The following is a 17110-nucleotide window of genomic DNA, read 5'->3' as shown; positions in this document are numbered from 1 at the left end:
GTGACAACCACAAAAAGAATTTTGAGGCAAAGTTGTAAATGGCCACCCAAACACCTGGGATGAGTACGCAGATGCTGTGTTATTTAAAAAAAAGAAGCAAATAATTTTTGAGTCTGTATAATGTTTGAATATAGCAGTCTTCAGATTTTGTCAGTGAGGTTTGTATAAGACATAACGCCCTGTTGACATCAGCATGAGATTAAAAACTGTGCTATTCAAGTATTTTAAAGCCTGGGGAAGGATTGCTTCACAGAAAAATGGCACATGGTCAAGCGAGCACATAGCATCATTTGCCAGCAAATTTATGTTACAGGTTGTCCATGCTTCACAAAACTCCCGAGAGATACTGAATACAATAGAGGGAGTGCTCAAACAATTGCTACTCCATTTTTTTTGTGAAATTATTACCCATCATCAAAAGTGATTGTTAACATCATAACATGACATTAAGCATGTTGTACATGAATCTCCTGATGTAGAAATAGTGGAAGTAGAAGAGATTATGAAGTGTAGCACCTGATCTTTCTTATGTGAGCTTTTGTCTTTAGGACTTTCACACCAGGGACTGTGCTATAGAAAATTACTGTCGATCACAATATAATGTTTTCTGTTGGATTCACAAAAGTGATGTTCATTTCTTACAAGAGGACCACTGCAAAGTCTGCAAACTGAGCAGGAAGGGTTAACACACAAAATTGTTTTATATATATATTTTTTTCTCTGTCTTTAAATTCATAGCTTGGGAAACCTCAGCCCTTCGTTCCACGCTCTTCTTCGCAAAGACTGGGCTCTCAGCTAGTAAGAAGCAATTGTTTGCTCGAATGCAGAAAATCAATGTTATTGTTCACAACTTATTCTGTTTGCTGAATGAATTGGGTGAAAATTTTCCTGGTCAAATGTCTTAAAAATAATTTTGTTAAATATTTCCAGAAACATTTCTGTTTGCTTGAGTGATGTGCAACGTGCAGTTGCAGGAGGAACGCATGGAGGGAAAATGTTTTCTGCTGGTCATTAAAAAATGTATGTAGCAGAAGTCCGGGCATTTAACTAGTATAAATGTTTTACTTCTTTTGATAAAAATATACAATTTCTATGACTGTTTCAGGATGGTTGGAAAGCAGGATTTTGGAAAGAAACATGACAGATGGCCGAGAAGAGAAGATTAAAACAATTTCTAATATGTTGGAAGCAGTAATTGACTTTATGGTTCTTAGGAATCATATCTTAATTTGAAGAGTTTGTGAGGAGGAATGATGACAAACATTTTCAAACCAGCAGTATTTTTGTTTTTACTTATATCCAATAGAAAATGTACTATGAGAACACACAAAGAATCAATTGGTCCGTCAATTTAAATTTGGTCTACATTATTCCGATATTTACTTAATTTGATTTCACTTCCTGAAACCTTTAGTTTAACTGAAAGATAGAAGTGATCAATGATGCAATACTTAGAAACCAAAACACAGTTATACATTTATTTTTCACAGTGATAAGACTGTAAGTACATTTCCGTAAGCATCATCACAGTTCCAACATTCAATTTTTGAATAAGAAATGTTTGTTATTTGGCTGCAAATGTGCAGCCAAATGGCTGCAAATGTGCCTCAATTCAAAAAGTTTAATTATGTTTTCATGTCTTGAGTTTCACTTTTTTTTCCTGCTTTTCTTTTGTTCCCCACCAGGATGTTTTATCTGAGAAAGGGACAACCTTCAACCTTGTGTCAAAGTCCATTTGACTGTCTTCACTTTACACATCTGTCTCGTTGGCTGTTGTTAAGCTCTGTTCTTCACTTTGTTATCATCCTGTTTTACATCATCAGTCGCCATCTTGTTTTCTTCAGACTTGAAAGGTTGGCCACTTGTAAATATCTGAAAGTAGTTGCAGTGAGAAAATTAATGAGTAGCATAAGATCTAGAAACCTTCAGTTAACGCAGTTTGAATTCAGGCTAATGTCTATTTAAGTTTATAAACTTAAATAAAGTTAAACTTCTGTTTGTCACTACAGAAGTTGGAGATATTGTGTAATGTAGCTGATTCAGACCCTTAACCACCCAGACTTTGTTGTCTATAAAGATTAGTACAGATAGTTTTCAGATACAAATAATAAAAATGTGGCGTTCAGTTTCTGAGTTATTAGATCAGATCAAAGAAACATTTTCCTCTTGGTTTTAAATGTAATTTAACAACTGCAATCTGTCTTTAAGCGCTTTGTACTCTGAGTTCTCTGAGTCATCAGAGTAGAACTTGGATCCCTTCTGAAACTCTGTTAGCTTCAGCGCTGCACGTTTGGTCTCACTCTGATTTCTGCAGTGTCTCTTTTACCCTACAGAGTCCCAGTGAAAATCACTGCTAGTATTACTGACACAAGCACTACCTTGACACTATCTACATAAATAATTAATGTGAGTGCTCAATGGCTACTATAGAGCTACAAAAGCCTTGTGTTAGTAATTAAGCAGTGTCAACAACTTGCTCTCCTTGAAGTTTGAAAAATAAATTAAAGCTATTGCACAAATGAAATATACATTGTCTAAGACATCAGCAGGGTTTTCTTCAGTGTTGGACATTGATTTCATACAGCTGTGCAAAAGGAAGCACCAGCCCTTTTACTTACAATACTTTATAAGCTTAAAAATAAAGATAAAAACCAGCCCAAACATCAAGATTTTTTTACAAACAACACATGACACAAAATGCAGAATCAGTTGTGAGAAGATCTTGACTATTTTTCCATAGTTCAGGTGCAGATTTGCTGTTGTGTTCACAATCACTGACTGCATTTCCATTGCAAAAATACTGAAACCTTTGTCAATATTCCGCTAATGTTGAAAAAAACACAATTTCACTATTGCGATGTTTTCATTAAATAAAATATCCATTTAAAATCATGTGACTAAGTTTGTAAATGCATTTAAAAAATCATTAAAAAAACATGTCACGCCATTATTCTCCTTCCACTTCCTGTTGTCTTCTTTTGTGTTTTCCACTGGTAGTAACATCTAGTGCTGAACATGACTGCTGATGCCAAAAAAATGTGTTTCCATTGCAGTTTTGAAAAATACACAAATTTTGATACAGCCAAAGAACCATCTGTATGTAGTGCCGGGTTATGGGCAGGATACATATTTTAGTCCAGTGTGTCCTAAGCACATTCTTCTAGTTGTCCTGTTATTCCTGCTTATGCAACTTTTTCAAACCTAAATTATGGGAAACAAAGCAGTTTTCAGCCTCTTTCATTGTTCTCTCAAGAGCAGAACAATAAAACACTGACTGACTCTAGAGTCTGATATGGTTTTAACTAGACCAACATTCTCTCAGTATTACTCAGTCCTTTTAATTTTGCCAATTGTCTTTGATGTTTATCACTAAATATCAATTTTACATTGAAAGAGGACTGGAAAAGTTTGGAAATTCATTTCACTAACACTTTATTTGATGGGGTGTGCATAAAACTGACATTACACTGTTACACTAAAAGTTGCATTAAAAGTCCATTAAAAGTGTCAACTTAAAATGTCATTATTTACCAAATGACACTTTGTGACAATGGTCAGGAACACCAATAAAGACTTCATATTCCTGACAAGTCGTCAGTCTTCTGCACACTCCTTCAAATATTGATTGATCAGCAGCAACAAAGACCAATGATCCATTTCCTTTTTGCTGTTGTGTGTGAGAACCAGGAGCCGGTCAGCAAACTGAAAAAAAAAGCCTTTGCTTTCATAACACGTCTCATACTGACTTGGGATTGACTAATCGATGCTTTTGATTAACTGCATATGATAAGTTACTCTACTAAATTGTTTTGTCATTAATGTTGCTTGTGTATTTTATTCCCACAAAGCTTTTTTTTTTGCAATGTTGCTTTATTTTTCTGTTAAAATTAGATATGCAATGTGTTACTTTTACTGATTTGGCAGATTCGTCCTGCCAAAGTGTCAAGTACTAATATAAAAAGGTAGTATTTACTTCTTAACAATCTAAACTCAGTCAATGCTTTCATTAGACCACAGGCTACATGCATGGCAAAATCCAGCCGCACTATTATATGACCATTGCTGAAATTTCTCCTATTAATAATTGTAAAACTTCTTACATCATCGGGGACACTTTGTTACTACTTCCATCACTGATATCATGTCATGGAAATGAAGAAGTACCCTTTGACTTGCCGGGCCTTGGATGTGGAGGTGAGGCACAACAATGGATTAAAACCTCTTTGCTTAGAACAAGATGAAGTTATGCAAACCGACATGTAATGAAAACTGTTCTCTTGTTGCTATTGATTTGGGGACCTCAACAGGCAGTGCTAAGCTCCAGATTCAATCTCAGACAACCAGCCACTGACAGTTAAGATGGGAATCTTACCTGGGAAATGCTGGTTGGAACTTTAGGAGAAGGAAGTGATGACACTGGCTCGAAAAAGGAGAGATGAACTTTAAAGTAAGGGTGTCAATGGTTCATGTGAGATTGGAGAGGCTGCTAGGTGAAACATTTTATACAAATGTAGTAAAAATGTACGGACTGTTTGGGTAGATGTGGAAAAATTGGCAAACATAGAAGAATGGAAGATGTTAGATGGATGACTCCATCCGTCTAACATGAAGGAAGTGAAGGATGCAGGTACATACATGTTGACATAATTCCAAGTTAAGGTCCTCCCAATGAGGTGGAGTAAAATAATTTAGGAAAGAGTTTTGTTGGTTGGAAGAAACGCGAGAAGAAGGCTAAAAAGACATTCCATGGGTTAAGCCAGGGATTGATAAAGAAGATGGAAGTCCCTTGTTGTGTTCAAACAAAGACTAGTTGTGTCAGAAGGAGCAGGAGGCTTTTGAAATTGGAAGGCAGGAAGGTAAATAGGCAGAAAAAGGACAGAAAGAGCAGAGTTGTTAGGAGTACAGAACATCAATACCTGCAGGAGTGAGAACCAGGGCTTGCAGAATATCAGACAGAGAGACAATCCCTCTCACCACATCTTCTCCATCGACCAAAACTAGTCGATGGACCTGAAAGGAAAATATGAATCAATTTGGTCATAATATTTTCAGTCACAAGCACAAGTTAAATGTCCAAGCTGGCTTTCTGTTAGAAAAACATTTTTAACATTGTTAAAAATGAGCGGTTGAAAAAAAGAGCTTTTTTTTTCAACCGCTATTTACAGGACACCAGATTATCTTGCTTCTACTTCACTCAACCCTAACACCATCCTTCATCACTTCAACGCTCTGCAGCCACTACATCCATAATCCTTCTCTAAGGGTCGTTCTTTTTTCTTTTTCCCTGGCAGTTCTGTAGAACTCTGTCCATTTTTGGTCACTCCCAATGAAATACACAGGACCCAATGAAATACACAGGACCTCAAAGTGTAACTGGGGATGTTGGGAGTTGTTGTTTTTAAAATAAAGGAGCCGCTCCCTGTACATTATTCAGACAGATGGTTTTAGGGTCACTGAGCTCTATCGGTTCTCTTCATGAGAGAGCTCTCTCGTTGTGTTTCAAGTCTACCTGGCTGCCACAGGTGCAATGTGTTGGAGCTCGTCAGCCACCTCATAAAGAGCTTCATACCGGAGATGTCAGATCCCTTTTTCCCTGGGCCTTGATCTGAAGTGATCTCGTCTGTCTGGCGACTGATTGTCGGGACTTAAATCATTTAAGTTAAATGATTTTGAAGAATTAAGTGTCTAACTAAAGTAGTGTTTCTATTCTCAGTGGAAGCTGGTTCACTGCCATTTTGTTTCACTGTTTTTTCCTGTTTTGTGGTCAGGTTTTGTACTTTTTTTCAGTTCTCCTCTAGAAAGTGTTTTTCTTATTTTATAGTTGAAAGGGGGTGTTTTGTTTTGTGTTTTGGCCTTGGAGACCCTGAATCTTAAAGCTTCCCTTTGTTTTCTGCCTCCTGTGGTTGAGGTTTTACCTGAACAGTAAAATAAAGTGTCTTTTGCTACTGACATGACCTGTTTAGATCATTGATTTTTCTGTGCCAGAATTTACCCTTAGTGGTCTTTGGGAGGGGTTGTAACAGATGGAACAACTGCTTCACATAAACCAGATTTCTTTTGCATATTTATGACTCGAGGGAAGACTGGTTTAAAGTCATCTTGCAATCAGAATGTGTGATTCATTTAAGTTACATTCAGTAACTTAAATGAATGTAGATTTGAGAATTACCTCAGCTTTAGCTATGCGGTCGATGATGGTCTCCAGTGTTTCGTGTGGATAACATTTAAGGACTCCTTCAACCCAGCAAGATCTCGAAGCGAGGGCCTCTTTCATTGTCATGTTTAAATTGTTGTAATTTTTTTGAGCAGCAAGGTTCTTGAGGGGAGAAAAAAAATCACAAACCTAAGTTTCCCTTTGTATACAGAGACTGAATATATAAATTCACTTACAATGACATCAAATCTGGAGTACAGTGCCACAACTTTACCTGAAACGGATGTAGAAAAACATAAATGGAAAAAGTATTTGAAATTTTACTAACTGAAATATTTTAAATTATTAAACAATTATCAGAGAAAGATGTCACAATTATAGTAAAGACAGTCAAACAAGACATCATGATCTGGAAATCATGATGCTGTTGTGCAGCAAGTCTACATGACTTACTACTGTTAATTAAACTATGTATTTAGAATTCTAGCAGAAAATCCTTCAGCAGATTGTCCGCCCAACAGTGCATCAGCTCAAGCTCATTTGAACAATGATCCTAAGAACATGAACAGACAGATGGTCAAATGCAGTAAACACTCTGTTACTACATCTGTAAAACCTGTAAAAGTTTAACTTACGCTGAACTGAGAGGTTGTGGCTTGCTGGTTAATGCTGGAAAACCCTCAAATGTGAAGTAGCACTGATGTCTATTCACCAAATGTTAGAATTGTTTTGGTATACCTTGATCATTAATCACAGGAAGGGCTGACACTCTTCTTTCCACAAAAATAGCCAGAGCTTCATAGACAGAAGCAGATTCCTGGATTGTTGCAATCTCCCTAAAGGTACCAATCGGCACCTCATTGATCTGCTTCTGAAGAAACTTGGGTTTAGGAATCATGGATCCCTAGAAGAGTAGACTCATTAATTTGATGAAGCATGGGCATTTCTAGAGCACAGAGTGCAATCTGGAATTACAAACATGAGTCTTTCCTTACAAAGATGTGAAGGAATTTGAGGATCCGCTTGTGAGTCAGGATGTGAAGGACATTTCCAGAAGCTGGGTCAATAACTGGTAGCCGGTGGATCTTATTCTTTAACAGGAAGTAGATGGCATCAAACAAACTGAAGAGACAAAAATCATTTCTTTAGGCAAATACTGGTCATGAGGTGGCTTGGTTGAGGAGGTGAGGATGGACGCGGTAGACCCAGACTGATATGCGATAATGATGGTTTTAATGACAAACACGAAGAGAACAAAAATCCAGGCAGCACCAGTAAAAAATGAGGCTAAGAACTAAGACACTCTGGTAGCTCTGGGAGGACACAGGACTAATAACAAAGATTATGACAGCAGTGACAAAGACCCGAAGGGGAGCAGGTAACACAGGTGGGGCTGAACAATGAGGGAAACAAGAGGAATCTGGAGACGATCAAGGGGAAGACGAGACACAGGAACTTAATTAACAGAAAAACACATAGAAAAATCCATATCCTCACAGACTCACTATTTGCTCAAGCTGGCACTGTAACCCCTTCTCTTCTGACCAATAATCTCATTTGATATTTTTTTTTATTTCAACATTGTTAAATCTAAAGACTCTAAAGCAAGCTATTTGGGTTATATTAGACTTTTCTCAACTCCTCGTGTTTTGCCATCTTGATTGGGCCGGTCAGACCAACGTGCTCCTGTTTGGTGTTTCTAAGTCCAGACAATGCTACTGCCTGTATACATCTCATGTACTGTAAAGCTCCCATCGGTGTGCCATCTGTCTGCGTCAGCACCTTTCTACTAACTCTTGATATTAAGAGCAAACTTCAAAATGATTGAAAACAAAATTCTGTCAAATGCACAGTAAGAAAAAAAGCCAGACATTTGTTGAGGATCCTCATTATGCTTTTTCTTTGTTTGTTTTTTACAAATGATTTTATTAACAAACAAGCAAAAAAAAAAACAAAAACAAAAAACAAAAACAAACAAACAAAAAAACACTAGAATAAAATTAAGCCTTTGAGGCATTAACAAAAAATAATATTGTAGGAAGTTTTATGGTTTATTTGTGATATGTACCATAAAGTAATGGCTGAACGCTAGCTGTTAAATTCAGAAAAAATGGTTTAAGATTTTCAACGAAAATCTTAAAATCTCTTGTTTGGAAATCTCTTTAACAAATTTAAAAATGAGTATTGAATAATTTGAGTATAGAGCAGTCATATTCTGCTCACACCAGCACAGTCTGGTTTCTGTTCTATCTTCAGGATTATAAATAAAATTAAACATCTTTTACAAAATTCTCAATCCAAAAATGTTACCATGTGTTGCACTGTTGTATTTTGGCTTTCCTTCTAAATACTATGAGGCATTTTTAATAAGTTCAAATATACGTTGCAGTGAGGCATTATGCAAGTGTTATACAGACTTTTCATTAAGACCAGATTTCTCTATTAAAACATGTCTATAATTCATATTCTAATCCCAAATGTGATGTAATCAGAAAATACTCATAAGTATCAGAAACATCAGTCTTTGTGTAACTGAAGGATAAAATGTACTACACTTTATAAAGCGAGTTCCTGAAATGTTATTTGAAATGAATGAGCTGTATTTCAGATGGTTGCTATTTTAATTGTGTCCAGTAGATGTCAGTAAAAACTGACATCTACAAAACTATTTAATGCAAAACATTCATTTATTAAAGACAATATTATCATGGTGAAGTGAAGTTTTAAAACTTGTTTCTCTTTTACATTCAGTTCTTTGTAAAATTTGGGAAAATAGAATTTGAATAGTTGTGCAATGTAGAAATAAATACAAATAAACTAAGGCAAGAAATTAAAATAATAAGTGTGCCTTTACCTGGACTCAGGTTTGATGCTGATGAGTCTGTTGACTGAAAACTGCAGATAGATTTCTGTACCCAAAAAAACACAAAGAGAAGCAATTTTTAAACAAAAAAGAATCAGAATTTTGTGAGATTGTTCTTTTCAATCAATTTCACTCATTTTCTTTGGCTTCATAAAGACAATGCAATCAGTACAATGATTGCATTGTAAGTTCATAAGTTCCAGCTGTGATCCTATCAGTGCATTGGCCTAACGTCATCAGGCCCAACCCACAGTGCAGTTGGTTATTAAAAATATTTGATTTTGGTTATTAAAAATATCAGATTTTGTGGGACTCTGCAGTGTAGAGCTAAGCTTCTCTATACAGCTGCCTGTAAACGTCACTGTGCAACTGTTACTGAAGAGACATGCTCTTCAGTAACAGTTGCAAAAAATAAAACATTTTGTGTCTTTGTTAAAACACAAAATGAATTAGTTACTGTCTATTTAAACTTACATTTGGTCATAGGCTTCTGTAAATAATTTGCATGTAATAGCAATGGTTTTTTCTTAGCTTTAGTATGAATGTAAAGAAAAACACATCAATAAGAGATATCTAAAAGTTTCATAGTAGATCCATGAATGGATCTTGATATTGAGCAGAAGTTATAAACGAGCAGGGTTTTCTTTTCAGACCTCTCCATGTCTCTATTTTGTGTTCTTCCAGTTCGTAGATCTGAACCTGCAGCAGAACATGCATCCATTAGTCCTGCCACAGAGAAACTTTAGTCAGACTAAAAATCACTCAGTGGGAATGTAATTTTGAAGCTCACCAAGGGAGACTTGTAGTAACGATGAAGGATGTTAATAAAGTCTGTAATGGTTAGCATACCTGCACAGACAAACAGAATTTCTAAACTTACATGTTTCAAATGTTTGGATATTTGCATGATGAGGAAAAAAAAAATCACAGTGTGCATAAGTGGTACCTTTGCTTGTATTTAACTATTCAGTTACTGAGAACTTTTGCATCAGAATTTATTTTGATGTTGGCTACTACTGCCATGATCAGACATGTTTCCTCTAAGGTCAGAGGTTAAGGTAGAATAGGTATATTACATCTACCAAGGTGTGGTGCTCCCTTTTAGTCCTGTGCTGCTGGAATGTTGCTGTAACTTTTAACCTGTTTTGGCAGCTGCAAGTATTGAAAGCGTTAGAGCATAACAACTACAACAAAGTATTTGAAGCTCACACATTGACATAGAACTGTAGAACTGAAACACTGCTGCAAACAATAATCTTTTGTCAGAAGAAGAAACAGCTAACAGACACATGCAGCAGTATCGTATGATCCAGAATTAGAATTCTGGATCTGGAGTTGCTGTGATTAGTAAAGTGACTCCAGAGGTCAGATAAATTGGTATCTCCAATAGATGTAGAATGACTTCTGTTGGATGGCCCTGTAGTAGCTGAGAGAAGGAAACAGTGAAATAATCTAAGTGCAGCAGCACCTGAACTGAAGGTTTTTTCCATCTCTTAAATTAAGCTTCCTCTTGACTTCACATCCAGAATTTTCCTGTTTAATTTATTTGACTTTTCCATTGAAAGGTCAAAAAAGTATGTATGTAAAAAACATGTTAGTGTTAATGGTGATCATGAACCCAAGTGTCTCCTTAACCTGTTACTGCCTGGAAGCTTGGCATGCATTTTTAAAGCTGCTGGCATTTTAATTACAATAGTCATGATGAGGATGTGAGAATGTCCTCCTGTTTGTAATACAACACTGCTAACTGCTGACCCACTTTCCTTAAAAACATGTGAAACCAGTGAGCTTAAAAGGCTCACCTGTTTCACCGGAGGCTCTCTGGACCAACGAGCCGAAATTCTTTTCACAGTAATGATTCTATAAGCAAAAAATTCTTATGAATTATTGACTTTTTACTGCTATTATCCTTGAATCAAGTTTGCATAACAAACAGAATGAATCCAAGAGACTTCATTTTTGTATTATCAACTTTGTTCCACTAATATTTGTTCTTGTCCGGCTTCCATAAAGCACCAAACATGGAATCTGGACAAATTTCAGTGCAAAAAGGGGAAAAGTACCAGTGGGAGGCCAAACATCTTGTGATATCTGATGTCAGGCAGTAATGCATCAGCAACCGTTATCAAGAACCACGTGGGCAAGAGAATCACTATGGAAAATCTTTCTTAGCATTCCTATGCATTATATTCACCAAAACCACTAGAAAATTACAATGGAAAAATTTAAGCATTGATTTTTATGAATCATCACTGTGTGATGAGCATATAGGTCAGGTGGTCCAGAAAAAAATTGTAATCTAAATCCAAACTCCAGGCTGTGGGATCAGCTCCCTGGTAAAGTTCAGCATTAACATAGAAAACTGCAGCAGAGATCAAAGAACAAGATACTGCACACTTCCTTCAATGATGAGGCTTTTTCAGGGTATGTCCATTCTATTTTTAGCACTATAATAAAAACAATTCATTTGTGTACATTTTTAAAGCAGCAGTTCCCGACTCTATGTGATGAAGATTATCTCAGAAGTCAAATAATGATAATAGTTAAACATACTGCGTTGTAAGGGACGCAAGGAATTTAAAAAAACCTCGTTAGGAATAAAAAACGTAGCAGAGTTTACATTGTTATGGTTTGTTATGTCATTGGTTAAGACAGCAGTATGCATACTAAACCAATAATTGGGGTAATGTTTCCCTTCCATGGCTAGGAAGGGAAACATTCCAGCTGTGACCCTGTCAGTGCTTTGGCCTAACGTCATCAGGCCCAACCTGAATGTCAAAGACAGAGCAGAATAGAGCAGTGGATTAAAGTCATTCCACTTATGAAATGTCACCTCAAGCCGGGTAAAGGTTGATACAGGATTGTGGAACAATGGGGTTAGGGTCAGGGGTTAGGGTTTGGGTAGCGGATGTAGGAAAAGGGAAAGACACCAGCAAATGGTTCCGGTCACTTCTTCACACAGAGTGGACACGTCCCATTATCCTCCACTGGATGTCTGATCACAGAAATATGCTGATCGGCTGATTATGATGCAGTTTATAACATGCTGAAGGTTTTGAGGCAACAAGAATAACAATGACAGCAGCAAGAACTAAAATTGCTTGTAAAGCCATGCACTTCATAATGAGCTCACAACATCTGTAACGTTTTATTCTGTAACTGATGTAATAACCTGGATGGCAACTGATCTGCAGAGTGGAAAATATGAAGCTCGTGGATTTAGTGGTTGCTGGTTTCATCATTTTGAAGCTGCACTGATATTTCAGCAGAACTGGACAGAGAAGCAGCAGCTGTGAACCTCTGATCTCAGTGGAAACAGAGAGGCAGCAATAATTGCTGAGAGTAGGAGTTGATCAGAGCTTCATCATAGCTGAACAGCTGCAAAGGTTTGCTGAAAAGTCTGATGTGTCCACTTGGACTGAACCAGTTCAGGAATCATGAATAAATATTGAGATGTTCCTGTTCCCACCTACAAAACACTGCAGCTTGCTGTCCCACAGCGGTGCCGCCCGCACGCCGTTCGCCACCAAAGCAAAGAAAGCCTTCTTCACCTGAGTCAGACAAAAACTTGATTAATAAAATCCAAACCTATGAAAACAATTTGAGCTTTTGTTGCTGAAAAGTTTGCACCTGCAGCGTTGTATCAAAGATGACCAGTTTGGAGCTTCTAGGCATGGCGTCATAGCAACTGTGACTCTTCATGAAATTCATGTAAATGTTGGTGTCAGGAGCTGCTCCTGCAGGGGGCGCCATGGGGTATGTGGCATATGTACAGACACCTACAAAAAACACATAGTGACCTTGTAACAAAACTGAGAGCTTGTGTGAGGGTGATACATTCTTATGTGGGCTTTATAGAATGTAGGTGCATGTCAAGCTGCAGTGAGGTTTTAATGATCCCCATTGCCCATAATTTACAGAAATTCAAACTTCCTGAACAGCCACAGAGACATTCTGTCAGTGCAACATTAACTCTGTGTTACAAACTGTTTGGGTACAGAAGTGCAGCTGAGAGTGGAGCAGTTGATGCCCATAGACAATCATAATGCAGCAGAGATGTGACTGGAAGGAACCACCTCTCCCATCTGACCCCATGTAGTGCTTTGATGTTGGACTTCTGTGTAAGGCACAGATTGTCCAGGACAAACACCATGTTCAAGCACAAGGTGATTCGTAAATGAATCACCTTGTGCCCTTGGGCCAAAGGTCAATGACTGATTTTGTAGTTGTATCATCAGACCTGCAGCATTCTGTCCAGGACACTGAAGAGAGGAGCAGAGCTGTCCATTGGTCACCCCCTGACTGGGAGGTGGACTGTTCAGACATTTGATTAGGACACACAGAAACTGCACACTGACTCATGAGTGCTACAGTCAGCCTCAGTGGTGTCTGTTTGTCAGCAAGACAATTCATTAACCTTGTTCTTTTCATTTAGGAGATATTTTAGAACATTGCAAAACATACATTTTTTTGTACTGGATGGCAACTATCTTCAATCTTATATGAATTATATATTTTTATGCACAACTTAAAACATCATTTGAGTCCTTAAAGTTGCTCTATTAAGAGAGATCAAGCCAATTTAAAAGGCAAATCAACACCTTCTGGTTTTATTGTCTCTTTGAAATGGATTAGATACCTCTGCTCCTCAGCGAGAGAACATCTTCTTCCTCATACTCATCCATCTCAAACAAGGGGATCTGGAAGAGGGAACATATAGCATTTACATACTGTAGGCTTCTAGGAGAGTACACTTATATGGAGGAAAACTACTCTAATTGTTATGCCTCTCTTTGTTCGACCTTAGGAGTCACAGTTTCTCTGTTCACCTAGAAAAACTCACCACAACTCTTAGAAAATAGGAGATCAGAAGTCACTAAAAATAATGTTGCTGCCACTCTCCTTGAAACTGGTGATAGTTGCTGTGATAAACTGATTTTCTTATTATATGACTCATGAATCAACACTTAGTCATAATTATAAACCAGTATGTACTCAGATAAAACATAACATTTTAAGCTCAAAGTTCTTACTTCATACGCAACTGAAATACCGAATTACTGGAAGCTCAATGTTCTCTGTAACAGGCTGGGAAATGAGCCGACACATCCAGGGGAGTAAAATTACTCAAAATATAAAGGAAATCTTGAATTCTTCAACTTTTATCACAGTCATTCAGTGAATGATTGAAAAAACTGCCATGTTTCATTTGATAGAAGATAGATTTTGTATTGAGTTCCAGTAAGAATTGCATGAGGAATGAGGCAAAGAGATCAGAACACGTCTTTTATGTGACAGAAACAAACATGACTACATACAGACGATGCTATGATTAGCCACCCCACAGTGAAATATGCATACCAAATAAATGATTTTTATTGCCACAACAGGCTTATAAATCATCCCAATCCTGCTATAGAAGGAAAAAAATCCATCATTTCAAAATATTTAAAATAATATAAGAATCTGAAAAGTGTGGCATGTGTTTATGTCCGGGTCAGGGAGCATTGGATAACAGCCAGAGGAAATCCACAGCTAAGGTGGGAGAACTAGTTGTGCTGTTCACAATTCCAGCCTCAACTGAAACGCATCAAGAAGAAAGTCTTTGTGGAGAGAAAACTTTGGGATGTCAGTTTAGTAACAAACCGTGCAGGGTGGAAGGGCCTCTGACCAAACATGGAAAACTGTGTGTGGCAGACAACTTCTGTTTAAATCCAAAATATTTCTGGATAACTTCGCTGTCTCCGAAGGTGCTTAGAGAAGCTACAAAAATCTCCCGTGATATGGACCATGCACCAACATTAAAACCTTTTCATGTCTGCTGGTCATCAACTGGTCAGCTGGTTCCTACAGTTTGGCCTGAGTGTATTTATCTTCACATGTTGCACTTGAATTGACAAACTTTACTGATCATGCAGATAGAAGGTGAGGAAGGAGCATTTAGGACTGGACCTGTAATAGTAGCTGGCATGTTTTCCTTTACAGCTTCTCAGTTACAGAGCCGTGTCCAAACACAGATACTAACATTCACAGTCAAATCACCAAGGAGACTCACCTCTGCAAAGGAATCCATGGCCAGGAGGACTGGGAGGTCTGCCTCTGTGGAGACCAGAGCATCAGATTGCACAGCAGGCTGCACAGAGAGGCCAGAGAGGCCTGGCGACCATGTTAGACCATGAAGTGATGAAGATAAAGGTGTAAAGACAAGTTGAAGACAGCCAGGAGAAAGAACGGGAACAGTGGAACAGAGTTTGGTGAGGATCTCCTGTCCTCCGGACAGCTGGGTCTGAGTGCCCAGCTGTCCGGAGGACTGGGGGTCTAAATCTGGACTGAGGGGTGGAAGACCAGTGTCATTTACAGAGGGAGAGGGAGGGGAAGTAGGAGTGTGCAAGCAGGGGCTGACAGAGATTCTACATACTCATTTAATTGAAAATCAGAGAGGACATCATCTGTCAGTGGGAATAGCTTGCTTGTGTAAGCTAAACCACTGAAATGCATCTGAATGAACAGGATGTTGCTTTAAACAGAGAACTGGTGACAGAGGCTGGTGGATGGGTGGGTGGTCCTATGGTCCCATGAGGAACCATAGGAATCATAGCACAGAGATCTCACACACATAAACACACACGCACGCATACACACACACACACACACACACACACACACACACACACACACGTTTTGGGTTTGTTTGCCTAAATGGACAGAAGACCCTCATTGAGCTGGAGGTGTAATGTGTAGAATGTCTCCAGATACACAGCAGTTCTAAACAGAGACGTTTATTAAAAGGTCCTGATGCAGACAGAGAGACGATACCAAAACTAAAAGCTTAAATAGAATATTGTATTTTGTAAATACAAATAGTTTGATACAACTGTGATTTCTAAATGTAATATGAACATTTATGCATTATTAGAACCTGAGTTCTAAACCAAACAAAACCATAGGTTAATGAGCAATAAAATGTTTTATACATCTGATGTATGCACCTGGGGGTAAATTTACTGTGTGAAAATCTACTGGTCTCTTCCTGAGACGTGGCAGAGAAACGTCTCCTCCTGACGTTTCTCTGCCACGAGAGGAGATGGACTTTATCTGTAAACTGAAGCTCTGAAGCTTGTTGGACTGCTGAGGCTTTCGGTTTGAACTGCTGCGCTCATCAGCTGCTGCAGTTTGAGAACTGCAAATAGGATGTGAACCAAGAAAGTTATGGGTTCTTTGATCTAAACAAGTTAAGATGTGAGCATTAAAATCCTGCACAGCCTCTTAGAACTACTGCAGAAAACAATGGCATGACTGAGTTGGTGTTTAGTATGATTTACTTAAAAAAATGAATCCATTATAAATGCTGAACTGAGTTCACTGTAAACCAATTCCACAATAAAAGAAACAGAAACAGTTGCAGTGCAGCTTTAAGGCCCCTGCTGTGTGACACGTTCAGGTTACACTGAGCATTAACTATTTATAGCGGCACTGAGCTGCTGCAACAGAATCACTCATTCTCTGCACAGATAGCAGTTTATATTCAGCTTCAACTTTTTTCTCATATTTAGAAGTTTATTTTGTAGAATATCATCTGTCTCATTATGTTTGTAATACTAAATGAACTAAAGCAGGAACGGTCAGCCCAATTTATTGTTAGACAGCAAGAAGTAAAAAAGGTGATGTCTTTTTTTTTTTTACAGAGAAGGTAAATATCTGGTTTCATTTAAATGATACACTGCTCTTTGCAACAGATTTATGCTTTTTTTTTTAAAAAATTTTCATTAAAGCTATTTTAACTGCAACTATACTGACTATAAATTCCCAAGCTTACAGCCAAGCACATTATTTATCCTCTGGAAGATTTCAGTTTAAACCAGAAGAAACATGCAGAGTCTGATTGTGTCTTGGTGTCTTGCTCTGATTGATCTTCTATCTCTGCTTTAATCATATTTTCTGGTTGTTTTTGCTTCTTATAGATATAATTGTTCAAAAAGTTTGCTCATGTGGAAGAATCCCTCTTAATAGTACTATAAACAAGGATTGCTAATTTAATGGCATACAATAACCTCATGATCTATCAGAAGCAAAAATATTGTATATTTCCAAAG

At 37.7% G+C, this 17110-nt stretch overlaps 1 protein-coding gene across 2 annotated transcripts; it reads right to left on the bottom strand.

The window, feature by feature from the left end:
* Window positions 1–1464: 1464 nt before the first annotated feature.
* On the bottom strand, window positions 1465–15351 carry prkag3b (protein kinase, AMP-activated, gamma 3b non-catalytic subunit). Of its 2 annotated transcripts, XM_055022381.1 has the most exons (14): window positions 15073–15351; window positions 13657–13717; window positions 12648–12796; window positions 12487–12568; window positions 9808–9866; window positions 9671–9716; window positions 9009–9063; window positions 7150–7276; window positions 6893–7058; window positions 6391–6428; window positions 6170–6316; window positions 4917–5010; window positions 4373–4416; window positions 1465–1872 (listed from the first exon to the last, which is right to left on the bottom strand). In XM_055022381.1, the coding sequence occupies exons 1-14, from the start codon at window positions 15088–15090 to the stop codon at window positions 1777–1779; spliced, it is 1182 nt and encodes a 393-aa protein (XP_054878356.1). In that variant the 5' UTR covers window positions 15091–15351; the 3' UTR covers window positions 1465–1776. The 2 variants fall into 2 exon arrangements, with proteins under 2 accessions (XP_054878356.1, XP_054878358.1); XM_055022383.1 differs by lacking the exon at window positions 4373–4416.
* Between the last annotated feature and the right edge of the window lie 1759 nt (window positions 15352–17110).

Source organism: Poeciliopsis prolifica, unplaced genomic scaffold (assembly GCF_027474105.1).
Source record: "Poeciliopsis prolifica strain line A6 unplaced genomic scaffold, Auburn_PproV2 SCAFFOLD085, whole genome shotgun sequence".
Lineage (NCBI taxonomy): Eukaryota > Metazoa > Chordata > Actinopteri > Cyprinodontiformes > Poeciliidae > Poeciliopsis > Poeciliopsis prolifica.
The sequence above is the reverse complement of the archived record's forward strand: the minus strand, read 5'-3'. Positions and strand labels throughout refer to the sequence as shown.

Excerpts from the sequence above, each read along its gene's own strand:
- prkag3b (XM_055022381.1), bottom strand. Across the intron at positions 9,867-12,486 it reads CAAGCTGCAGTGTTTTGTAG|GTATGCTAACCATTACAGAC; the intron begins GTGGGAACAGGA and ends TTGTCTGTGCAG. Across the intron at positions 6,429-6,892 it reads TCCTGTGATTAATGATCAAG|GTAAAGTTGTGGCACTGTAC; the intron begins GTATACCAAAAC and ends CATCCGTTTCAG.